Source organism: Artemia sp. Qi Xiang Cuo, chromosome 19 (genome assembly GCF_049724085.1).
Source record: "Artemia sp. Qi Xiang Cuo chromosome 19, ASM4972408v1, whole genome shotgun sequence".
NCBI lineage: Eukaryota > Metazoa > Arthropoda > Branchiopoda > Anostraca > Artemiidae > Artemia > Artemia sp. Qi Xiang Cuo.
In genome coordinates this window covers 54,810,662-54,832,404 of record NC_142812.1, presented here as the reverse complement: position 1 = coordinate 54,832,404, position 21,743 = coordinate 54,810,662, and the positions used below count along the sequence as shown (strand labels likewise).

At 38.7% G+C, this 21,743-nt stretch overlaps 1 protein-coding gene across 1 annotated transcript in view; it reads right to left on the bottom strand.

Moving 5' to 3' along the window:
• Positions 1-8,115: 8,115 nt before the first annotated feature.
• Positions 8,116-21,743, bottom strand: part of LOC148941013 (uncharacterized) — a 157,765-nt gene continuing 144,137 nt past the window's right edge. The window contains exons 12-13 of the mRNA XM_089105142.1: positions 10,101-10,321; positions 8,116-8,176 (exon numbers count right to left, since the gene is read on the bottom strand). Of these exons, the coding sequence (XP_088961268.1) occupies positions 8,116-8,176; positions 10,101-10,321 (282 nt within the window). The remainder of the gene's footprint in view (positions 8,177-10,100; positions 10,322-21,743) is intronic.

The window sequence follows — 21,743 nt, the reverse complement described above, 5'->3', positions numbered from 1 at the left end:
CCCTATTTGTATCCCCTTAATATATAAAAAAAATTATTTATTTAAAACATAAATAGCAGCTGAATTTGTTATGTTTTCTATTTAAATAAAATGTTATTTGAATAAAATCGAGTCAAAAGATGGCTTCTTCTAGCCTAAGCATTCATTGAGATATTTTTTGCATATAAGAGTCGAGAATTTCTCAAAATGTAAACTTTAAAGCATAATAGACTTTACGGGTACTTTGCCATGGTTACAACTTAAGAACTATCCAATGTAAAAGAAACATGGGCGCCCATAAGCTGAATTCCAGGGGGGGGGGCAAACTTTGTCTAATTGCTACTTTTAATGCTATATAATAGAAATCCCAGAACAAAAATATAAAAATAAGGCAGCATCATTCAGCCAGGGGGGAGGCAAGAGCCCCCCCCCGCCCCCCCATATGGGCGCCCATGTAAAGGAAGGCTCAGACACAGGGGGAAACTAGCCCCTGGGGATCAATAATTGGAAGTAGGGTATCCTCCTCTGGGAGTCATAAATACAGGTGGAGGAGGAAGAAGGCCCCTCTGACACTCAATGAGCAGGGCCCACCGGAGTGTGGACACGTCCCGCTAGTTGCGAACCTTCTTCCAACAATGGATTAAATTATATGGTACTGCAGGATACCATCATGGGAGGATCCTTTCCAGGAGGACAACTGCAAAAGGGTGGAAGATCCAGGATTGGACAACGACCTCTGGAAGTTGATGGAGAGGAATGGCTTGTCGCCGTCAATGAATCAGCCAGAAACCACATTTTTTCAAAATATGAACACAGTCTCAAAAGATAAAAGTAGAAGTGCTACCGCGTCCGGGGAAACCAATGATCCTTGCGATTTGATGCTAATAAGGAATGTGAATGATGAAGATGAATTTGCTACCACATACGGGGAAGCCAACGACTATCATAGGCCTAGGACGACTACCCAGATGGGATGAGAGTTTAATATCGGCGATAAACACTCTCAATATTGGTACACTAAATACCCGCACTTTAGCTAAATCTGGCAAAATTGATATGGTGTTGAAAGAGATTAATAGATAAAAGTGGGATATAGTCGGTATGTCTGAAACGCACCTTCCTTAAATCGGAGATGAAAACATCCTTGGAACCTCTTTCCTACTGTCGGGAGGTATTGATGGTGTTTATTGGCAGGGTGTCAGTTTCATCCTCTCTCTGGCTGCCAAAAGGTCATTAATGACCTTCACTCCTGTGTCGAAAAGAATAGCGACCATCCACCTGAGAGAGCCCATCAAAAATCTTTCAGTCATCCATACATATGGCCCAGACTCAGACCGAAGTGAAGAGGAGTGCGACCAATTCTACTTTCCGCTACAAAGCGTCACTGACCAGATCCTCAAAAATGATAAACTTATCGTGTTGGGTGACTTTAATGCGATAGTTGGCAGTTGCCAGGCTGGTCGAGAAGATGTCATGGGCCACTGCGGACATGGCCGTCTTAATGGAAGGGAAAAATGGCTTGTTGACTTCTACAGGGAGAATAACTCTACATCACCAATACCACCTTTAAGCAAATACACCACCGAAAGGTAACATGAAGATCCCCTGAAGGAGTCATCAAAAATATGATCGATTACGTCCTGATATCCGAACGTTGAAAGTCATCTATAATGGACACTGTCTCACTCCCCAGTAGAGATTTTGAATCGGACCACACACTCCTGATGTCCAAACTCAAGCTGAGGCTAAAACGTCTCCCAAAAACCGCAAGAATCCCAAGATTCAAAGCGGAACTCTCCCGAGAGCACCCCCCCCCCCCAAAAAAAAAACAAGCCACATGCAACTCTAGCCTGTATACAAAATTCCTTGACATCCTGAGTACATCCACTCCGCTCGCAACTCCCAAAGAAATCGATCACTTGGCTTAACATGCTCCCTCTGCAATCCTCGAGACTGCAAGCGACATCCTTGGTAGAAAAGCCAAGTAAGTAACTTAAGTAAGTAAATCAGTAGTTTTCTCTTTTCAGGATACTATGGCTATCTTTTTTCTAGTACTGTTTTTTTTAAACTTAAGTTTAGCTCGCTAATGAGAAACCATGTTATTGACTATACTTTGTATTCTAACATCCCCCTTTTATTATAATAAAGACGTTAAATATACCGACATCATCAGAGATAACGTCATAATATAGCGTGTTTCTATTTACGTTTAATATGGTCCTAATAAAACTATGACGACATTTATTATCTACTATATGGAAATGTAGTCCTTTAGAAAAATAATGATCTAATTTTTGATGTTTTTTTTGTTAATTACAAAAGCATGTAGATGTGACAAATTCCTGATGCTTTAATAACATTATCTACTATAGTGCTATAGAAAAATGAATCTTTTTGTACAAAATTTAATTACAAAAGGTACTAGATGAGATGTACCAGATTATTTTGAAAATGAGCCATTAAACAGCACTCTACGATGTTCCAGTGTCCCGCTATCTGAGGAAGGAAGAAGAAGAAAAAAATGCCGTACATGCAGAATATATTTCCTTATCTTGTTTTTCAAGCCAATAGATTTTCCTCATTATTGAGGCCAAGGGACGTAAATTTTAAATATAGGGCTCTCGGACAAGGAGAAATTAAAGAAAAAATAATCGTGGGATGTAAACAACGAAAAACAACTCGGAAGAAATTCGTCACAAATCTGTGCAATACCATGTATTACTAATTATCAATTATCCATCAGAATGTAATCCAATTTGGAACAGCTGATCATCTACTGAGTATACAACCGGGTAGCAGAAAATCTAAAAATTTCAAAAATGGAAATATAAATAAAACTTACATTCTTTGTCGTTCTATTTCCTTGGTTGAGTCGATAGAACATTGAAGTCTATCGCCAAAGAGTTCAATTTCTTCAAGACATTGATTCAGTTTGTCTCTTAATGGTCTATCAACTTTATTGAAATAAAATTTTCCCGTGGAGTCATTTTTGGCAGAGTCTAAAAAGCACACAAAATTTCTTCAGAATATAGATATTTTCACACGTGTTACAAATTTCCAACTGAGAGTTTCATGTCTTTTGATTAATCACGAGGAAGTACAAGGAATTAAGGAGATTGACATAAAACGAGTAAAATTGAATGGCACCCATTCAGAGCATATTCTAGTTAATATTAGTTAAAATCAGTTGTCATGAAGGCTAAATATTTCTATCAATGAAACTTAACTATGATACTAAGAAACTACTTCCTTGAAGAACCGATTTCAAGCGCCCACTATAGAAATTAAATGATAGAAGGGGAGTATGACATCTGCTCATTCGTATGCCTCACTGTTCCACTGTCTGTTAATTCTTATTTGGACTGACAATTATCTATTCTAAGCCAAATCAAATACGCGATTAGCAAAATAAAACAGAAGAATATGCATAAATTATTTAAAACCCCTTGATGTGTGATTACCTCTCTTCCTGGATTGTGTTGGATTTTCATCGTGTGTGGGCCAGAAACTGAGCTGTGACCATAATCAATACATCTAACAAAGGCAGGAACAAGAAGACTGACAAAATTACTCAGGGATCTGGCTCAAATCCTTAAGCAAAAAATCCGCAATTCACAAAGTCTCTTCCCATAGTATTAGCATAGGTATTTAACCCTTGACATGTTTACTAGTTGCTATCCTGTTTACCTATGATCTATTTTTATCAGGAAAGCATAGTTCTTCCAAACGCTTATGGTTGTGACCTAAATAAATAGTTTTTTCAGCTAGAAATGTCGATATGCTAGTTTAAAAATAGAACAATGTAGCCAATTTTGAGGCTGGGCCTGGCACAGCCTCGACCCACGCTTATATATGCTAATTCTTATTGTCGGTTGTTTTCTAAAGTCGGAAAATATGAGCTTCTTCTTGGTGTCATGGCGTCACCATAGGTTTGATTCAACCACCCTGGGAAAAATTCAGATTCTTCATTAAAGTTGTGACTGTTTTTTAATATTTTTTGCGGCTAGAAACGTTTCTGTGGCCAGAAAAAAAAATCAAATTAGTCGCCTTAAAAAAGCCCGTATTTACAACACCGCAGTTGCAAGTATCATATTGTACTCTTCTGAGAAATGGCCGATAACCCGGACACAGCTAAGAAAAGTCAATGCCATCCAAATTAGACGCCTGCGTCGTATTGAAGACTTCAAATGGTATGACAAAATCAGCAATGCTGAGATCCTGAGGACCTTCAAGTTAGCGAACCTCTCCACCCAAGTAACAACTCGTTCTCTAAGATCGTACGACCACTTACTCCGCCAACTATCCCTGCAAGGATCATATAGGACTTCAACCCCTTGTTTGTCTGGAAACATTCTCGAGGGAGGCCACGCACCAGATGGGCTGATGTTAAAAATAAACACCTCTTCGACTGCAACATCGACCCAAATCAGGCCCCATCCTTAGCCCTAGACAGGGCTACTTCGAAAGACTGACAGTGCTATCAACCAGTTCCATCTGCGGTGGCGACTCTGCTGAGTAAGAGCGTTAGGTCTAAGTCTAAAGTGTTCGATGTCGAGCCCCAGTACTCAGCATACTACAGCCTTTTTTTATATTGATTCATGTAGCCTTTTGAATTACATTTCTTAAATACTCTTTCCTTTGCAAAATGGAAAGCTCCACAGGGAATACGAATAATTGTCATTCAACAGTACGATTCTTTGTTCTTCACTTAATTTTTCTGACCTGTTCTAATGCTTACTTTCTCGCTGTCACTTGTAATTTTTGTCTTCACTGATCTTTTAAACGCATATTTCTTTGCTTTCTCCGTGGCGTATCTCTTCACAACCTATTTCTTTGTTCTTCACTTGAATTTTTAGCTATTTCAACCCCTAGTTGTCACATTTTTTGTAACTGCGACCAAAGGAGCATTAAAAAAAGTATTTTTTCCATACCCTTTACCTAAACTGCTTAGATTTTTTTCACAGATTTGATTATCTAGGTTTTTCTTTTGTCCTCTATGCATTATGAAATTGCTTAAAACGCCTTAAGTAAATTGATTCATTACACATGGTATTTTATAATTAAATATGTTCCTTTTGGAATTTTGCACGTGTAATAGGTATAAAAATGATTTAATCACTTAGGAGGGGGGGGGGGGCTAGAAATAGTACAATTTATTTTTTTGAAATCTGCTCATAAATATGACGTTAGTCATTGGATTTTTTTCCAAATTTAAATCTTCAAACAAATTTTATCAAACTGGTGATCGATGCAGATCCTTTTTATAAGCCAGAAAATCTCAGGAAGCCAATTTTCTAAAATGTTTATAATATTTTCTGATCCTTACTGTCACTTGTAATTCTCGGTGTCTTCTAATCTCGCTTGTTATCTTCTAATCCCATATTTATTCTAACTAATTTTTTTTGTCTCATTTTATATTTTGACTCATTCTAATTGGTTTGTTGCAAGTAATCTCACCAAACATTTATCTTCGTGGTCTAGGTTATAATTATGTATATATATATATATATATATATATATATATATATATATATATATATATATATATATATATATATATATATATATATATATATATATATATATATATATATATATATATATATATATATATATATATATATATATATATATATATATAGAGATGGTCGTATAAACTGCGATGAATCACTTTCCAAAATTTTTTACAGCACTGGGGGCATCGATAGTGTTCTTTAATTTCTAGAATTTGACCGGGCTCGTTCTTTGTCAGATAGAATAAAGTTAGCTGCCTTCAATGCATTTGTACAGGTACCCATTAACGGAGACAAAATAATAATAAGTAGAATACATGGTAGTATATACATTAACACAGCCTTAAAAGTTCTCAGATTCACGCCATCTATCCCAGCAGAATTCCATTTTATATTTTTCACTATTTTAATCACTTCATCACTTGTACACTTTTCAAACTGGAACTCAACAGTATCTCCACGAGAGTCCACGAAATCCTCGCTAAGAAAATTTTCCCTGTCACACCTTTCACTCTCTTGAACAGACGAGCCAACCTGAGAATAAAACTGGCCAAAATGATTCGCGACTACATTCTTATCACTCACATAACTTCCATTTATATCAATGCAAGGCGACTGACTACTTTTCTGATTTCCCATAAACTCATTAATAACCTGCCATGTAGATTTGGTTTCTCCCTTACTATCAGGAAACTTTTCTTCAAATAATTCTTCCTTGCGTGTCTTCTTATACTGTTCGCTTTATGCCTGACTCGTGTGAACTCTGCAAAATCTGCTTCATCCAGACTATTAGGATATTGCTCATATAACAAGTTCCTTTTTTTTATAAGGTGCATTATTACCTACGTAATAAACGGCTTTAGGTGCTCGTACCTGTTTTTTTTGGTCAAGCGAAAGGGGTATGTTTTCTCATAAATCCGTTGGAAAATATACATGAAATGATTGTACGCTAGAGAAAAATCACCAGAAATCCCCAGGACCGAGTCCCACTTGATACAGCTCAACTCCTCGGCAAAGCTATTCAGATTTTGCTTTTTCAGCTCACATGTCAGTATTTTTTTTAGCTGGGATATGTCGTTTTCTAAGACACGTCACATGATCAATTACCGGAAGATGATCTGAGCCTGGATATACTATCACATCTGAATAGCTTTGACTCAAATAGCTAGGTCCCACGAAAACGTTATCAATTAAGGTCGCAGAATGAGTAGAGATTCGGGTAGGTACACAAGTTAAAGGGTAAAGGTCACTTGAAATCATATAATTAAAAAAATCCAATTATCACCTGAAAGATCTAAAAGATTATAGTTAAAATCACCCATACAAAAAAAATTCACGCTTGTAGATAAAACCAACCTCATTAACTCCTTAAAACCAGCTGCAAACTCATGCAGGTAAGCACTGGGTGGCTTATACACCAAACTAATTAAAAAATTCCTTTTTTCAATTTCTAATTTTAAACAAAAACTTTCAATCTTACTTTCTATCCATACACCCAAATCCTCCCTCACCATATACTTCATATTTTTTTTAATCAAAAATCCCAGGCCTCCTCGGTTCATAGTTGATCGGTTCCTTACCTCAAAATCATATCCTGGAAAATAAAAAGCCGAGAGAAGTTCGCCAGAACTCAAAAAAGTTTCACAAATACCCATTATATAAAATTTTGAAGATTATATCTCAATCATCTGCAGAAAATCTAAATATCACTTCGTAAGGTGCTACTTCAACTTGCAAATACACAGAGACATGTCTCAACTAACTTACGACGGCAATATATAAGAACTCTCACGAAGAGGCTTTGAATTAATAATAGGCAAATCATCACTTCCAATTTGAGCCTCTAAATGATTTTCAATACGGAGCGGATTACGCATAAATCTATTCAATGAAGAAAGATCATTCAACATAAGTAAGGAAATAAACTAGTTTTTCTTAATCTAAAAAAAAAAAAAAAAAGAAAGAGAAAAAAAGAAAGAAAAAACAAATAAACCAAACAAAAAACACAAATAATCAACATTTACTAAAACACTAAAGAGTGTCAACAAGTGAGCAGATTCGTGTTGGGTGGCTATCACCCTGCTCACGTTTGTAAACACGGCCACGATCAGACCACACGTTTTTTACACCATATCTGTCTCTCGCACCTTCAAAAATCGCTTTTTTCATTTTCGTAAGATATTCAGTGACGATTACACCTGATTTCGCCAGCTTTGATTTCGCTCTGAAAATATTATACGCCGTATCTTTAGTTGCAAATTTAACGAGAACTGGCGCAACAGTCGTAGGTGTCTGGATATTCCGGGCAGCGTTCGGAAGTCTAAAACGGTTCACAGACAACAACTGTTCTTTCTGGACATATACACCCATTCTCTTCATTATATCAAGAACATTAGTACCCAGGTCGATTCTGGGGTCCTGCTTCCCTCCGAAAAAAACAAATAATCAAGCAAACGCTCCTGTTCGTAATCGTTCAGCTTTTCCTCAATAGTAGCCACTCGAAGCTCTAATGACTGAATCTGGCTATCTAGCGATGAAAACAGTTTTTCTATTTTCTCAAACTTTACGTAAATTAATGAAGTACTTAGGCTTTTAAAATATTGTTTTGGTGGTTAATTATCTCTTAAAATTTACCTTTGAATGTCGCTGCTGTATTTTCGTCATCATAAAAATCAGTGTCTTGCCTAAAATTAAAGTAATGGGTCGTTAGTAGAAGGACAAATAAAAAAAAGTAACAGTTTATGCATAGATATCAATTCTAGAAGACGGGTTTAGAGTAATTCCAAAACACCTCTTGAGTTTTAAGCTAGAAATTTTATTTTACTAGAATCCTAAATTTATCATGAATGTTTAAATGAAAATTATATTACGTTCAATCTTATTAATGGGTTAAATTCTATTCAATTGTACAGAGAATTAGAAATTAAAAGTGTATGTGACAAAACAAATTGAATCAGTATAACATGGGTGATTTTGCTTGAAATTTGGGACTTTTAGCCCTTAACACAACTGAAAAGGGTTACTTAATATGTCAAAAAGAGCCTAAGAAAACAAATTTATTTAGGCTAATCCTAGTAGGCCGTTTCAGTTGGATCACGTGAACAATTTTAGAAAAACACCCCTTTATTTATTACAATATTAGATACGTGTATCAACGGACTATATGTACGTTGATACGTCCGTCGTGTAAGCCTAAAATTAATATAAATCAATCTTGGCTAGTAAAATGATACACCTATTTCTTCTGTGCATAGAAGGAAAAAATTTACTAAACAAATTTTTTTTAGTAAAATGAAATTGATGGCAAATATCTGATATGCAAAAGACGATTCAAATATTTTGTATAACATTTTATCAATATAAAAAAGAGAATATTTCCATGTCTGAATAAGAAAATGACTCTTATGATTTTTTAACACTCTGCCAACTGAAGAAGTTTATTTAAACTAACCCATTCTGCTATTTCCTTGGCTATTATTAAAAAAAATCAATGGTGGATTTGAGGGTTCATAGATTGAACAGTTCTTTAAAGATAAGCATTTATAGAATAAGCGGCAACACAATAAAGTTAGTTAATGTCTTTTGATTACTTTAAAGTGGTAGTTTAAAAATATTGATTGGTTTTACTGGCTTGTTGCCAAGAATGAGAACAAAGATATTGAGCGCTGTTGACCCTTTCGGACCCCAGACAAATATTAATTGATGCCTTTCTTTTTTTTGAACATTGTCCAGAACATTGTGCCATTTATATCATTATTATTACTATTTATTTATTACTCGTCAGAAAAAGGACAAAAGACGGAGTATCAGTAAAAAAAAACAACAAAGAAAACACACAAAAAAAAACATCGAACAAATTACAAAGACGAGAAACAAAACCTCAACTATACACTGCACTGCAGGTACGTAAGAAATTTTACTCTTTAAACTTCCAAGTACTACACAAACATGTGTCAATATCTTTTGAATCATTTTGATAAAGTTATATATCTTGCAAAATGCAAGAAATAATGTCTCACGGATCAATTAATCACGGCTCAAAGTGAGCCTCACAGCTCAATTAATCACGGCTCAAAATGAGCCTCACGGCTCAAAATGAGCCTCACGGCTCATTAAAAATATACTAGTCCTGTTAGTATTGTCCTTGTTATAATAGCATTATACCACGATAGAACTATTTTTACTGTAAATTAAACTCATATTTTTTACAAAATAATTTTAGAGTCAGGGAGAGTCAAAATAATTAGACTAAAAAAAGGTGTCAGGTGGAGGAGAAAACAACTGTAGCCTAAACGCTTAACTTGACTTAAAGAATTCAACTCAAAAAATCCTGAATAGGGGGAAGCTGCTCCTATACGTATCTGTCATCAAAAATTGTACTCTACTGCAAGAGTTTTCCTCATACTTTTTCAATTTTAAACATTAGCTGTGTTCCAGAATCGACTCTCTGAACCCTTTTAGATCCCTTATGGCTTTCAGAATAGTTGAATTTAATATCCTTTGTGTACATCACCATTTATTTGAAGTTGAACTAGATGGAACAACTATGTTCCTCATACAAACAAAAGGTAATTTTAGTCCAAATGCATGGCAAGAAAAGAGACCTACCAAGGATATTGCCAAGAATCCCCCAGGGATAGCCAGATCCTTTTATCATCTTCATCTGTGTGTTTTTCCAGAAAGTCCACGACTTTGGGCTCCAACCGTGGTAAAAGAACTTCTTTTTTTATTTCCCTATTTGTGACTCTTGTCAGATGATCTATTAAGACTTTTGCAGCCACGAAGAGTTGGTGAACTACCGTCCATGGCTTCTCAAGGTCTAATTTTGCCTTAAAAAATAAGATAATTGGTAAGTTCTTGGGACATGCCTGTGTAAATAAGGGAATTTTTTCCATCGGATAGTCATTTAAAAACATCGTCAAATGAAGCGCAAAGGGTAAAATGTATATATATTACCCTCTGAGCAAGGCTCCACCTCTCTCGAACATGTAGCCACGGACGTATATGTCTGATAGGAGCTCTGCCCTGAAAGAAAACCGCATAAAACAGTATACAGACCCTTGGTAAAAAAACAAGCCCTCTCCCAATCCTCAATGATCACTGGTTCGATGTTATCATCCCTGAGAAAGAAACAACAACAAATGACAACTAATATACACGTATCCGTGATCTTTCTTATGGCAAAAAAAGCAAAAATCCCACATTTTTACACATAGGAACTTGAAACCTCTACAGTAAGGTTCTTTGGTATGTTTAATTCATGTTATGTTGGTGTTTTCCTTCTTTTTAAAAAACGGGCATATTTTCGTCAGTACCTTGTCTGTTTCCATTTTATACTCATAGACACCCATAAGGGGAGAGGTCAAGAGGGCGGGGGGAGGGGGGGGTTGGCAGCTTTCCTGCCAATTAAATTTTACTTGTTTTAAAGGAAAACTGTATGTTTGTATGAATGTACTGATATCAAAAGACATGAAGTATTTTACATAGTGCTCTTATAAAATCCAGCTTATGTGCATCCATCCTTAAGCTTAGAGCCGAATTACAAAACTATAGCAATGCAAGGTTCAGGGGTGTAGGTGATTTAGCGCCCTTGTAGGTCATAGCGCCCTTAAAAATTCAGCTTATGAGCATCCATACTTAAGATTGGAGCCAAATTATACAACTACAGCAATGCAAGTTCAAGGGGTGTAGGTGGTTTAGCACCCTTGTAGGTCATAGTGCCCTTATAAAATTCAGCTTATGGGTATCCATACTTAAGCTTATAGCCGAAATACAAAACTATAGCAATGCAAGGTTCAGGGGTGTAGGTGATTTAGCGCCCTTGTAGGTCATAGCGCCCTTAAAAATTCAGCTTATGAGCATCCATACTTAAGCTTGGAGCCGAATTATACAACTACAGCAATGCAAGGTCAAGGGGTGTAGGTGGTTTAGCACCCTTGTAGGTCATAGTGCCCTTATAAAATTCAGCTTATGGACATCCATACTTAAGATTAAAGCCGAATTACAAAACTATAGCAATGCAAGGTTAATGGGTGTAGGTGATTTAGTGCCCTTGTAGGTCACAACACCCTTAAAAATTCAGCTTATGAGCATCCATACTTAAGCTTGGAGCCGAATTATAAAACTACACCAATGCAAGGTCAAGGGGTGTAGGTGGTTTAGCACCCTTGTAGGTCTTAGTGCCCTTATAAAATTCAGCTTATGGGCATCCATACTTAAGCTTAGAGCCAAATTACAAAACTATAGCAAGGCAAGGTTTAGGGGTGTAGGTGATTTAGCGCCCTTGTAGGTCATAACGCCCTTAAAAATTCAGCTTATGAGCATCCATACTTAAGCTTAGAGCCGAATTACAAAACTATAGCAATGCAAGGTTCATGGGTGTAGGTGATTTAGCGCCCTTGTAGGTCATAGCGCCCTTAAAAATTCAGCTTATTAGCATCCATACTTAAGCGCCCTTATAAAATTCAGCTTATGGGCATCCATACTTAAGCTTAGAGCCGTATTACGAAACTATAGCAATGCAAGGTTCATGGGTGTAGGTGATTTAGCGCCCTTGTAGGTCATAGCGCCCTTAAAAATTCAGATTATGATCATCCATACTTAAGCTTCGAGCCGAATTAAACAAGTATAGCAATGCAAGGTAAAGGGGTGTACGTGTTTTAGCACCCTTGTAGGTCATAGTGCCCTTATAAAATTCAGCTTATGGGCATCCATACTTAAGCTTAGAGCCGAATTACAAAACTATAGCAAGGCAAGTTTTAGGGGTGTAGGTGATTTAGCGCCCTTGTAGGTCATAACGCCCTTAAAAATTCAGATTATGAGCATCCATACTTAAGCTTGGAGCCGAATTATACAACTACAGCAATGCAAGGTAAAGGGGTGTAGGTGGTTTAGCACCCTTGTAGGTCATAGTGCCCTTATAAAATTCAGCTTATGGGCATCCATACTTAAGCTTAGAGCCAAATTAAAAAAACTATAGCAAGGCAAGGTTTAGGGGTGTAGGTGATTTAGCGCCCTTGTAGGTCATAGCGCCCTTAACAATTCAGCTTATGAGTATCCATACTTAAGCTTGAAGCCGAATTATACAACTACAGCAATGCAAGGTCAAGGGGTGTAGGTGGTTTAGCACCCTTGTAGGTCATAGTGCCTTTATAAAATTCACCTTATGGGCATCCATACTTAAGCTTAGAGCTGAACCACAAGACTATAGCAATGCAAGGTTCAGGGGTGTAAGTGATTTAGCGCCCTTGTAGGTCATAGCGCCCTTAAAAATTCAGCTTATGAGCATCCATAATTAAGCTTGGAGCCGAATTACAAAACTATAGCAAGGCAAGGTTTAGGGGTGTAGGTGATTTAGCGCCCTTGTAGGTCATAGCGCCCTTAAAAATTCAGCTTATGAGCATCCATACTTAAGCTTGAAGCCGAATTATACAACTACAGCAATGTAAGGTCAAGGGGTGTAGGTGGTTTAGCACCCTTGTAGGTCATAGCGCCTTTATAAAATTCAGATTATGGGCATCCATACTTAAGCTTAGAGCCGAATTACACAACTACAGCAATGCAAGGTTCAGGGGTGTGGGTGGTTTAGCGCCCTTGTAGGTCATAGTGCCCTTAAAAGTTCAGCTTATGAGTATCCATACTTAAGCTTGGAGCCGAATTATACAACTACAGCAATGCAAGATCAAGGGGTGTAGGTGGTTTAGCACCCTTGTAGGTCATAGTGCCCTTATAAAATTCAGCTTATGGGCATCCATACTTAAGATTAAAGCCGAATTACAAAACTATAGCAATGCAAGGTTCATGGGTGTAGGTGATTTAGCACCCTTGTAGGTCACAGCACCCTTAAAAATTCAGCTTATGAGCATCCATACTTAAGCTTGGAGCCGAATTATAAAACTACAGCAATGCAAGGTCAAGGGATGTAGGTGGTTTAGCACCCTTGTAGGTCTTAGTGCCCTTATAAAATTCAGCTTATGGGCATCCATACTTAAGATTAGAGCCAAATTACAAAACTATAGCAATGCAAGGTTCAGGGGTGTAGGTGATTTAGCGCCCTTGTAGGTCATAGCGCCCTTAAAAATTCAGCTTATTAGCATCCATACTTAAGCGCCCTTATAAAATTCAGCTTATGGGCATCCATACTTAATCTTAGAGCCGTATTACGAAACTATAGCAATGCAAGGTTCATGGGTGTAGGTGATTTAGCGCCCTTGTAGGTCATAGCGCCCTTAAAAATTCAGCTTATTAGCATCCATACTTAAGCGCCCTTATAAAATTCAGCTTATGGGCATCCATACTTAATATTAAAGCCGAATTACTAAACTATAGCCATGCAAGGTTCATGGGTGTAGGTGATTTAGCACCCTTGTAGGTCACAGCACCCTTAAAAATTCAGCTTATGAGCATCCATACTTAAGCTTGGAGCCGAATTATAAAACTACAGCAATGCAAGGTCAAGGGATGTAGGTGGTTTAGCACCCTTGTAGGTCTTAGTGCCCTTATAAAATTCAGCTTATGGGCATCCATACTTAAGCTTAGAGCCAAATTACAAAACTATAGCAATGCAAGGTTCATGGGTGTAGGTGATTTAGCGCCCTTGTAGGTCATAGCGCCCTTAAAAATTCAGCTTATGAGCATCCATACTTAAGTGCCCCTATAAAATTCAGCTTATGGGCATCCATACTTAAGCTTAGAGCCGAATTACAAAACTATAGCAAGGCAAGTTTTAGGGGTGTAGGTGATTTAGCGCCCTTGTAGGTCATAGCGCCCTTAAAAATTCAGCTTATGAGCATCCATACTTAAGCTTGAAGCCGAATTATACAACTACAGCAATGTAAGGTCAAGGGGTGTAGGTGGTTTAGCACCCTTGTAGGTCATAGTGCCTATATAAAATTCACCTTATGGGCATCCATACTTAAGCTTAGAGCTGAACCACAAGACTATAGCAATGCAAGGTTCAGGGGTGTAAGTGATTTAGCGCCCTTGTAGGTCATATCGCCCTTAAAAATTCAGCTTATGAGCATCCATACTTAAGCTTGGAGCCGAATTACAAAACTATAGCAATGCAAGGTCAAGGGGTGTAGGTGGTTTAGCGCCCTTGTAGGTCATAGTGCCCTTATAAAATTCAGATTATGGGCATCCATACTTAAGCTTAGAGCCGAATTATACAACTACAGCAATGCAAGGTTCAGGGGTGTGGGTGGTTTAGCACCCTTGTAGGTCATAGTGCCCTTAAAAGTTCAGCTTATGAGTATCCATACTTAAGCTTGGAGCCGAATTATACAACTACAGCAATGCAAGGTCAAGGGGTGTAGGTGGTTTAGCACCCTTGTAGGTCATAGTGCCCTTATAAAATTCAGCTTATGGGCATCCACACTTAAGATTAAAGCCGAATTACAAAACTATAGCAATGCAAGGTTCATGGGTGTAGGTCATAGCGCCCTTAAAAATTCAGCTTATGAGCATCCATACTTAAGCTTGGAGCCGAATTATACAACTACAGCAATGCAAGGTCAAGGGGTTTAGGTGGTTTAGCGCCCTTGTAGGTCATAGTGCCCTTATAAAATTCAGCTTATGGTCATACATACTTAAGCTTGGAGCCGAATTATACAACTACAGCACCGCAATGTCAAGGGGTGTAGGTGGTTTAGCACCCATGTAGGTCATAGTGCCCTTATAAAATTCAGCTTATGGGCATCCATACTTAAGCTTAGAGCCGAATTACAAAACTATAGTAAGGCAAGGTTAAGGGGTGTAGGTGATTTAGCGCCCTTGTAGGTCATAGCGCCCTTAAAAATTCAGCTTATGAGCATCCATACTTAAGCTTGAAGCCGAATTATACAACTACAGCAATGTAAGGTCAAGGGGTGTAGGTGGTTTAGCACCCTTGTAGGTCATAGTGCCTATATAAAATTCAGCTTATGGGCATCCATACTTAAGCTTAGAGCTGAACCACAAAACTATAGCAATGCAAGGTTCAGGGGTGTAAGTGATTTAGCGCCCTTGTAGGTCTTAGTGCCCTTAAAAATTCAGCTTATGAGCATCCATACTTAAGCTTGGAGCCGAATTACAAAACTATAGCAATGCAAGGTCAAGGGGTGTAGGTGGTTTAGCGCCCTTGTAGGTCATAGCGCCCTTATAAAATTCAGATTATGGGCATCCATACTTAAGCTTAGAGCCGAATTATACAACTACAGCAATGCAAGGTTCAGGGGTGTAGGTGGTTTAGCACCCTTGTAGGTCATAGTGCCCTTAAAAGTTCAGCTTATGAGCATCCATACTTAAGCTTGGAGCCGAATTATACAACTACAGCAATGCAAGGTCAAGGGGTGTAGGTGGTTTAGCACCCTTGTAGGTCATAGTGCCCTTATAAAATTCAGCTTATGGGCATCCATAGTTAAGCTTAGAGCCGAACTACAAAACTATAGCAATGCAAGGTTCATAGGTGTAGGTGATTTAGCGCCCTTGTAGGTCATAGCACACTTAAAAATTCAGCTTATGAGCATCCATACTTAAGCTTAGAGACGAACTACAAAACTATAGCAATGCAAGGTTCAGGGGTGTAGGTGATTTAACGCCCTTGTAGGTCATAGCGCCCTTAAAAATACAGCTTATGAGCATCCATACTTAAGCTTGGAGCCGAATTATACAACAACAGCAATGCAAGGTCAAGGGGTGTAGGTGGTTTAGCGCCCTTGTAGGTCATAGTGCCCTTATAAAATTCAGCTTATGGTCATACATACTTAAGCTTAAAGCCGAATTACAAAACTATAGCAATGCAAGGTTCATGGGTGTAGGTGATTTAGCGCCCTTGTAGGTCATAGCGCCCTTAAAAATTCAGCTTATGAGCATCCATACTTAAGCTTGGAGCCGAATTATACAACTACAGCACCGCAAGGTCAAGGGGTGTAGGTGTTTTAGCACCCATGTAGGTCATAGTGCCCTTATAAAATTCAGCTTATGGGCATCCATACTTAAGCTTAAAGCCGAATTGCAAAACTATAGCAATGCAAGGTTCATGGATTTAGGTGATTTAGCGCCCTTGTAGGTTATAGCACCCTTAAAAATTCAGCTTATGAGCATCCATACTTAAGCTTGGAGCCGAATTATACAACTACAGCAATGCAAGGTCAAGGGGCGTAGGTTGTTTAGCACCCATGTAGGTCATAGTGTCCTTATAAAATTCAGCTTATGGGCATCCATACTTAAGCTTAGAGCCAAATTACAAAACTATAGCAATGCAAGGTTCAGGGGTGTAGGTGGTTTAGCACCCTTGTAGGTCATAGTGCCCTTATAAAATTCAGATATGGACATCCATACTTAAGCTTAGAGCCGAATTACAAAACTATAGCAATGCAAGGTTCAGGGGTGTAGGTGGTTTAGCGCCCTTGTAGGTCAAAGTGCCCTTAAAAAATTCAGCTTATGAGCATCCATACTTAATCTTGGAGCCGAATTATACAACTACAGCAATGCAAGGTAAAGGGGTGTAGGTGGTTTAGCACCCTTTTAGGTCATAGTGCCCTTATAAAATTCAGCTTATGGGCATCCATACTTAAGCTTAGAGCCGAATTACAAAACTATAGCAAGGCAAGGTTTAGGGGTGTAAGTGATTTAGCGCCCTTGTAGGTCATAGTGCCCTTAAAAATTCAGCTTATGAGCATCCATACTTAAGCTTGGAGCCGAATTACAAAACTATAGCAATGCAAGGTCAAGGGGTGCAGGTGGTTTAGCACCCTGTAGGTCATAGTGCCCTCTTAAAATTCAGCTTATTGGCATCCATACTTAAGCTTAAAGCCGAATTACAGAACTATAGCAATGCAAGGTTCATGGGTGAAGGTGATTTAGCGCCCTTGTAGGTCATAGCGCCCTTAAAAATTCAGCTTATGAGCATCCATACTTAAGCTTGGAGCCGAATTACAAAACTATAGCAATGCAAGGTCAAGGGGTGTAGGTGGTTTAGCGCCCTTGTAGGTCATAGTGCCCTTATAAAATTCAGATTATGGGCATCCATACTTAAGCTTTGAGCCAAATTATATAACTACAGAAATGTAAGGTTCAGGGGTGTAGGTGGTTTAGCACCCTTGTAGGCCATAATGCCCTTATAAAATTCAGATTATTGGCATCCATACTTAAGCTTAGAGCCGAATTACAAAACTATAGCAAGGCAAGGTTTAGGAGTGTAGGTGATTTAGCGCCCTTGTAGGTCATAGCACCCTTAAAAATTCAGCTTATGAGCATCCATACTTAAGCTTGAAGCCGAATTATACAACAACAGCAACGCAAGGTCAAGGGGTGTAGGTGGCTTAGCACCCTTGTAGGTCATAGTGCCCTTATAAATTTCAGCTTATGGGCATCCATACTTAAGCTTCGAGCCGAATTAAAAAACTATAGCAATGCAAGGTTCAGGGGTGTAGGTGGTTTAGCGCCCTTGTAGGTCAAAGTGCCCTTAAAAAATTCAGCTTATGAGCATCCATACTTAAGCTTGAAGCCGAATTATACAACTACAACAATGCAAGGTAACGGGGTGTAGGTGGTTTAGCACCCTTGTAGGTAATAGTGCCCTTATAAAATTCAGCTTATGAGCATCCATACTTAAGCTTGGAGCCGAATTATACAACTACAGCAATGCAATGTCAAGGAGTGTAGGTGATTTAGCACCCTTGTAGGTCATAGTGCCCTTATAAAATTCAGCTTATGGGCATCCATAGTTAAGCTTATAGCCGAAATACAAAACTATAGCAATGCAAGGTTCAGGGGTGTAGGTGATTTAGCGCCCATGTAGGTCATAGCGCCCTTAAATATACAGCTTATGAGCATCCATACTTAAGCTTTGAACCGACTTATACAACTACAGCAATGCAAGGTCAAGGGGTGTAGGTGGTTTAGCAACCTTGTAGGTTATAGTGCCCTTATAAAATTCAGCTTATGGTCGTCCATACTTAAGCTTAAAGCCGAATTACAAAACTATAGCAATGCAAGGTTCATGGGTGTAGGTGATTTAGCGCCCTTGTAGGTCATAGCGCCCTTAAAAATTCAGCTTATGAGCATCCATACTTAAGCTTGGAGCCGAATTATACAACTACAGCAACGCAAGGTCAAGGGGTGTAGGTGGTTTAGCACCCATGTAGGTCATAGTGCCCTTATAAAATTCAGCTTATGGCCATCCATACTTAAGCTTAAAGCCGAATTAAGAAACTATAGCAATGCAAGTTTCATGGGTGTAGTTGATTTAGTGCCCTTGTAGATCATAGAACCTTTAAAAATTCAGATTATGATCATCCATACTTAAGCTTTTATCCAACATATAAAACTACAGCAATGCAAGGTAAAGCGATGTAGGTGGTTTAGCACCCATGTAGGTCATAGTGCCCTTATAAAATTCAGCTTATGGGCATCAATACTTAAGCTTAGAGACAAATTACAAAACTATAGCAATGCAAGGTTCAGGGGTGTAGGTGGTTTAGCACCCTTGTAGGTCATAGCGCCCTTAAAAATTCAGCTTATGAGCATCCATACTTAAGCTTGGAGCCGAATTATACAACTACAGCAATGCAAGGTCAAGGGGTGTAGGTGGTTTAGCACCCTTGTAGGTCATAGTGCCCTTATAAAATTCAGCTTATGGTCATCCATACTTAACCTTAAAGCCGAATTACAAAACTATAGCAATGCAAGGTTCAAGGGTGTAGGTGATTAAGAGCCCTTGTAGGTCATAGCGCCCTTAAAAATTCAGCTTATGAGCATCCTTACTTAAGCTTGGAGCCGAAATAAACAACTACAGCAACGCAAGGTCAAGGGGTGTAGGTGGTTTAGCACCCATGTAGGTCATAGTGCCCTTATAAAATTCAGCTTATGGCCATCCATACTTAAGCTTAAAGCCGAGTTACAAAACTATAGCAATGCAAGGTTCATGGGTGTAGGTGATTTAGCGCCCTTGTAGGTCATAGCGCCCTTAAAAATTCAGCTTATGATCATCCATACTTAAGCTTGGAGCCGAATTATACAACTACAGCAATGCAAGGTCAAGGGGTGTAGGTGGTTTAGCACCCTTGTAGATCATAGTGCCCTTATAAAATTCAGCTTATGGGCATCCGTACTGAAGCTTATAGCCAAACTACAAAACTATAGCACCGCAAGGTTCATGGGTGTAGTTGATTTAGCTCCCATGTATATCATATCGCCCTTAAAAATTCAGCTTATGAGCATAAATACTTAAGTTTTGAGCCGAATTATACAACTACAACAATGCAAGGTCAAACGGTGTAGGTGGCTTAGCACTCATGTAGGTCATAGTACCCTTATGAAATTCAGCTTATGGGCATCAATACTTAAGCTTAAAGCCAAATTACAAAACTATAGCAATGCAAGGTTCAGGGGTGTTGGTGGTTTAGCACCCTTGTAGGTCATAGTGCCCTTATAAAATTCAGCTTATGTGCATCCATACTTAAGCTTAGAGCCGAATTAAAAAACTATAGCAATGCAAGGTTCAGGGGTGTAGGTGGTTTAGCACCCTTGTAGGTCATAGTGCCCTTAAAAAATTCAGCTTATGAGCATCCATACTTAAGCTTGGAGCCGAATTATTCAACTACATCAATGCAAGGTGATTTAGCGCCCTTGTAGGTCATAGCACCCTTAAAAATTCAGCTTATGAGTATCCATACTTAAGCTTGGAGCTGAATTTTACAACTACAGCAACGCAAGGTCAAGGGGTGTAGGTGGTTTAGCGCCCTTGTAGGTCATAGTGCCCTTATAAAATTCAGCTTATGGGCATCAATACTTAAGCTTAAAGCCGAGTTACAAAACTATAGCAATGCAAGGTTCATGGGTGTAGGTGATTTAGTGCCCTTGTAGGTCATAGCGCCCTTAAAAATTCAGCTTATGAGCATCCATACTTAAGCTTGGAGCCGAATTATACAACTACAACAATGCAAGGTCAAGCGGTGTAGGTGGTTTAGCACCCATGTAGGTCATAGTGCCCTTATAAAATTCAGCTTATGTGCATCCATACTTAAGCTTAGAGCCAAATTACAACACTATACCAATGCAAGGTTAAGGGGTGTAGGTGGTTTAGCACCCTTGTAGGTCATAGTCCCCTTATAAAATTCAGCTTATGGGCATCCATTCTTAAGCTTGAAGCCAAATTACAAAACTACAGCAATGCAAGGCTCAGGGGTGTAGGTGGTTTAGTGCCCTTGTAGGTCAAAGTGCCCTTAAAAAATTCAGCTTATGAGCATCCATACTTAAGCTTTGAGCCGAATTACAAAACTATAGCAATGCAAGGTAAAGGGGTGTAGGTGGTTTAGCACCCTTGTAAGTCATAGTGCCCTTATAAAATTCAGCTTATGGGCATCCATACTTAAGCTTATAGCAGAATTACAAAACTATAGCAATGCAAGGTTCAGGGGTGAAGGTGATTTAGGGCCCTTGTAGGTCATAGCGCCCTTAAAAATACAGCTTATGAGCCTTCATACTTAAGCTTGGAGCCGAATTATACAACTACAGCAATGCAAGGTCAAGGGGTGTAGGTGGTTTAGCACCCTTGTAGGTCATAGTGTCCTTATAAAATTCAGCTTATGGTAATCCATACTTAACCTTAAAGCCGATTTACAAAACTATAGCAATGCAAGGTTCATGGGTGTAGGTGATATAGCGCCCTTGTAGGTCATAGCGCCCTTAAAAATTCAGCTTATGAGCATCCTTACTTAAGCTTGGAGCCGAAATAAACAATTACAGCAACGCAAGGTCAAGGGGTGTAGGTGGTTTAGCACCCATGTAGGTCATAGTGCCCTTATAAAATTCAGCTTATGGGCATCCATACTTAAGCTTAAAGCCGAGTTACAAAACTATAGCAATGCAAGGTTCATGGGTGTAGGTGATTTAGCGCCCTTAAAAATTCAGCTTATGAGCATCCATAATTAAGCTTGGAGCCGACTTATACAACTACAGCAATGCAAGGTCAAGGGGTGTAGGTGGTTTAGCACCCGTGTAGGTCATAGTGCCCTTATAAAATTCAGCGTATGGGCATCCATACTTAAGCTTAGAGCCAAATTACAAAACTATAGCAAGGCAAGGTTTAGGGGTGTAGGTGATTTAGCGCCCTTGTAGGTCATAGCGCCCTTAAAAATTCAGCTTATGAGCATCCATACTTAAGCTTGGAGCCGAATTATACAACTACAGCAATGCATGATCAAGGGGTGTAGGTGGTTTAGCACCCTTGTAGGTCATAGCGCCCTTATAAAATTCAGCTTATGGGCA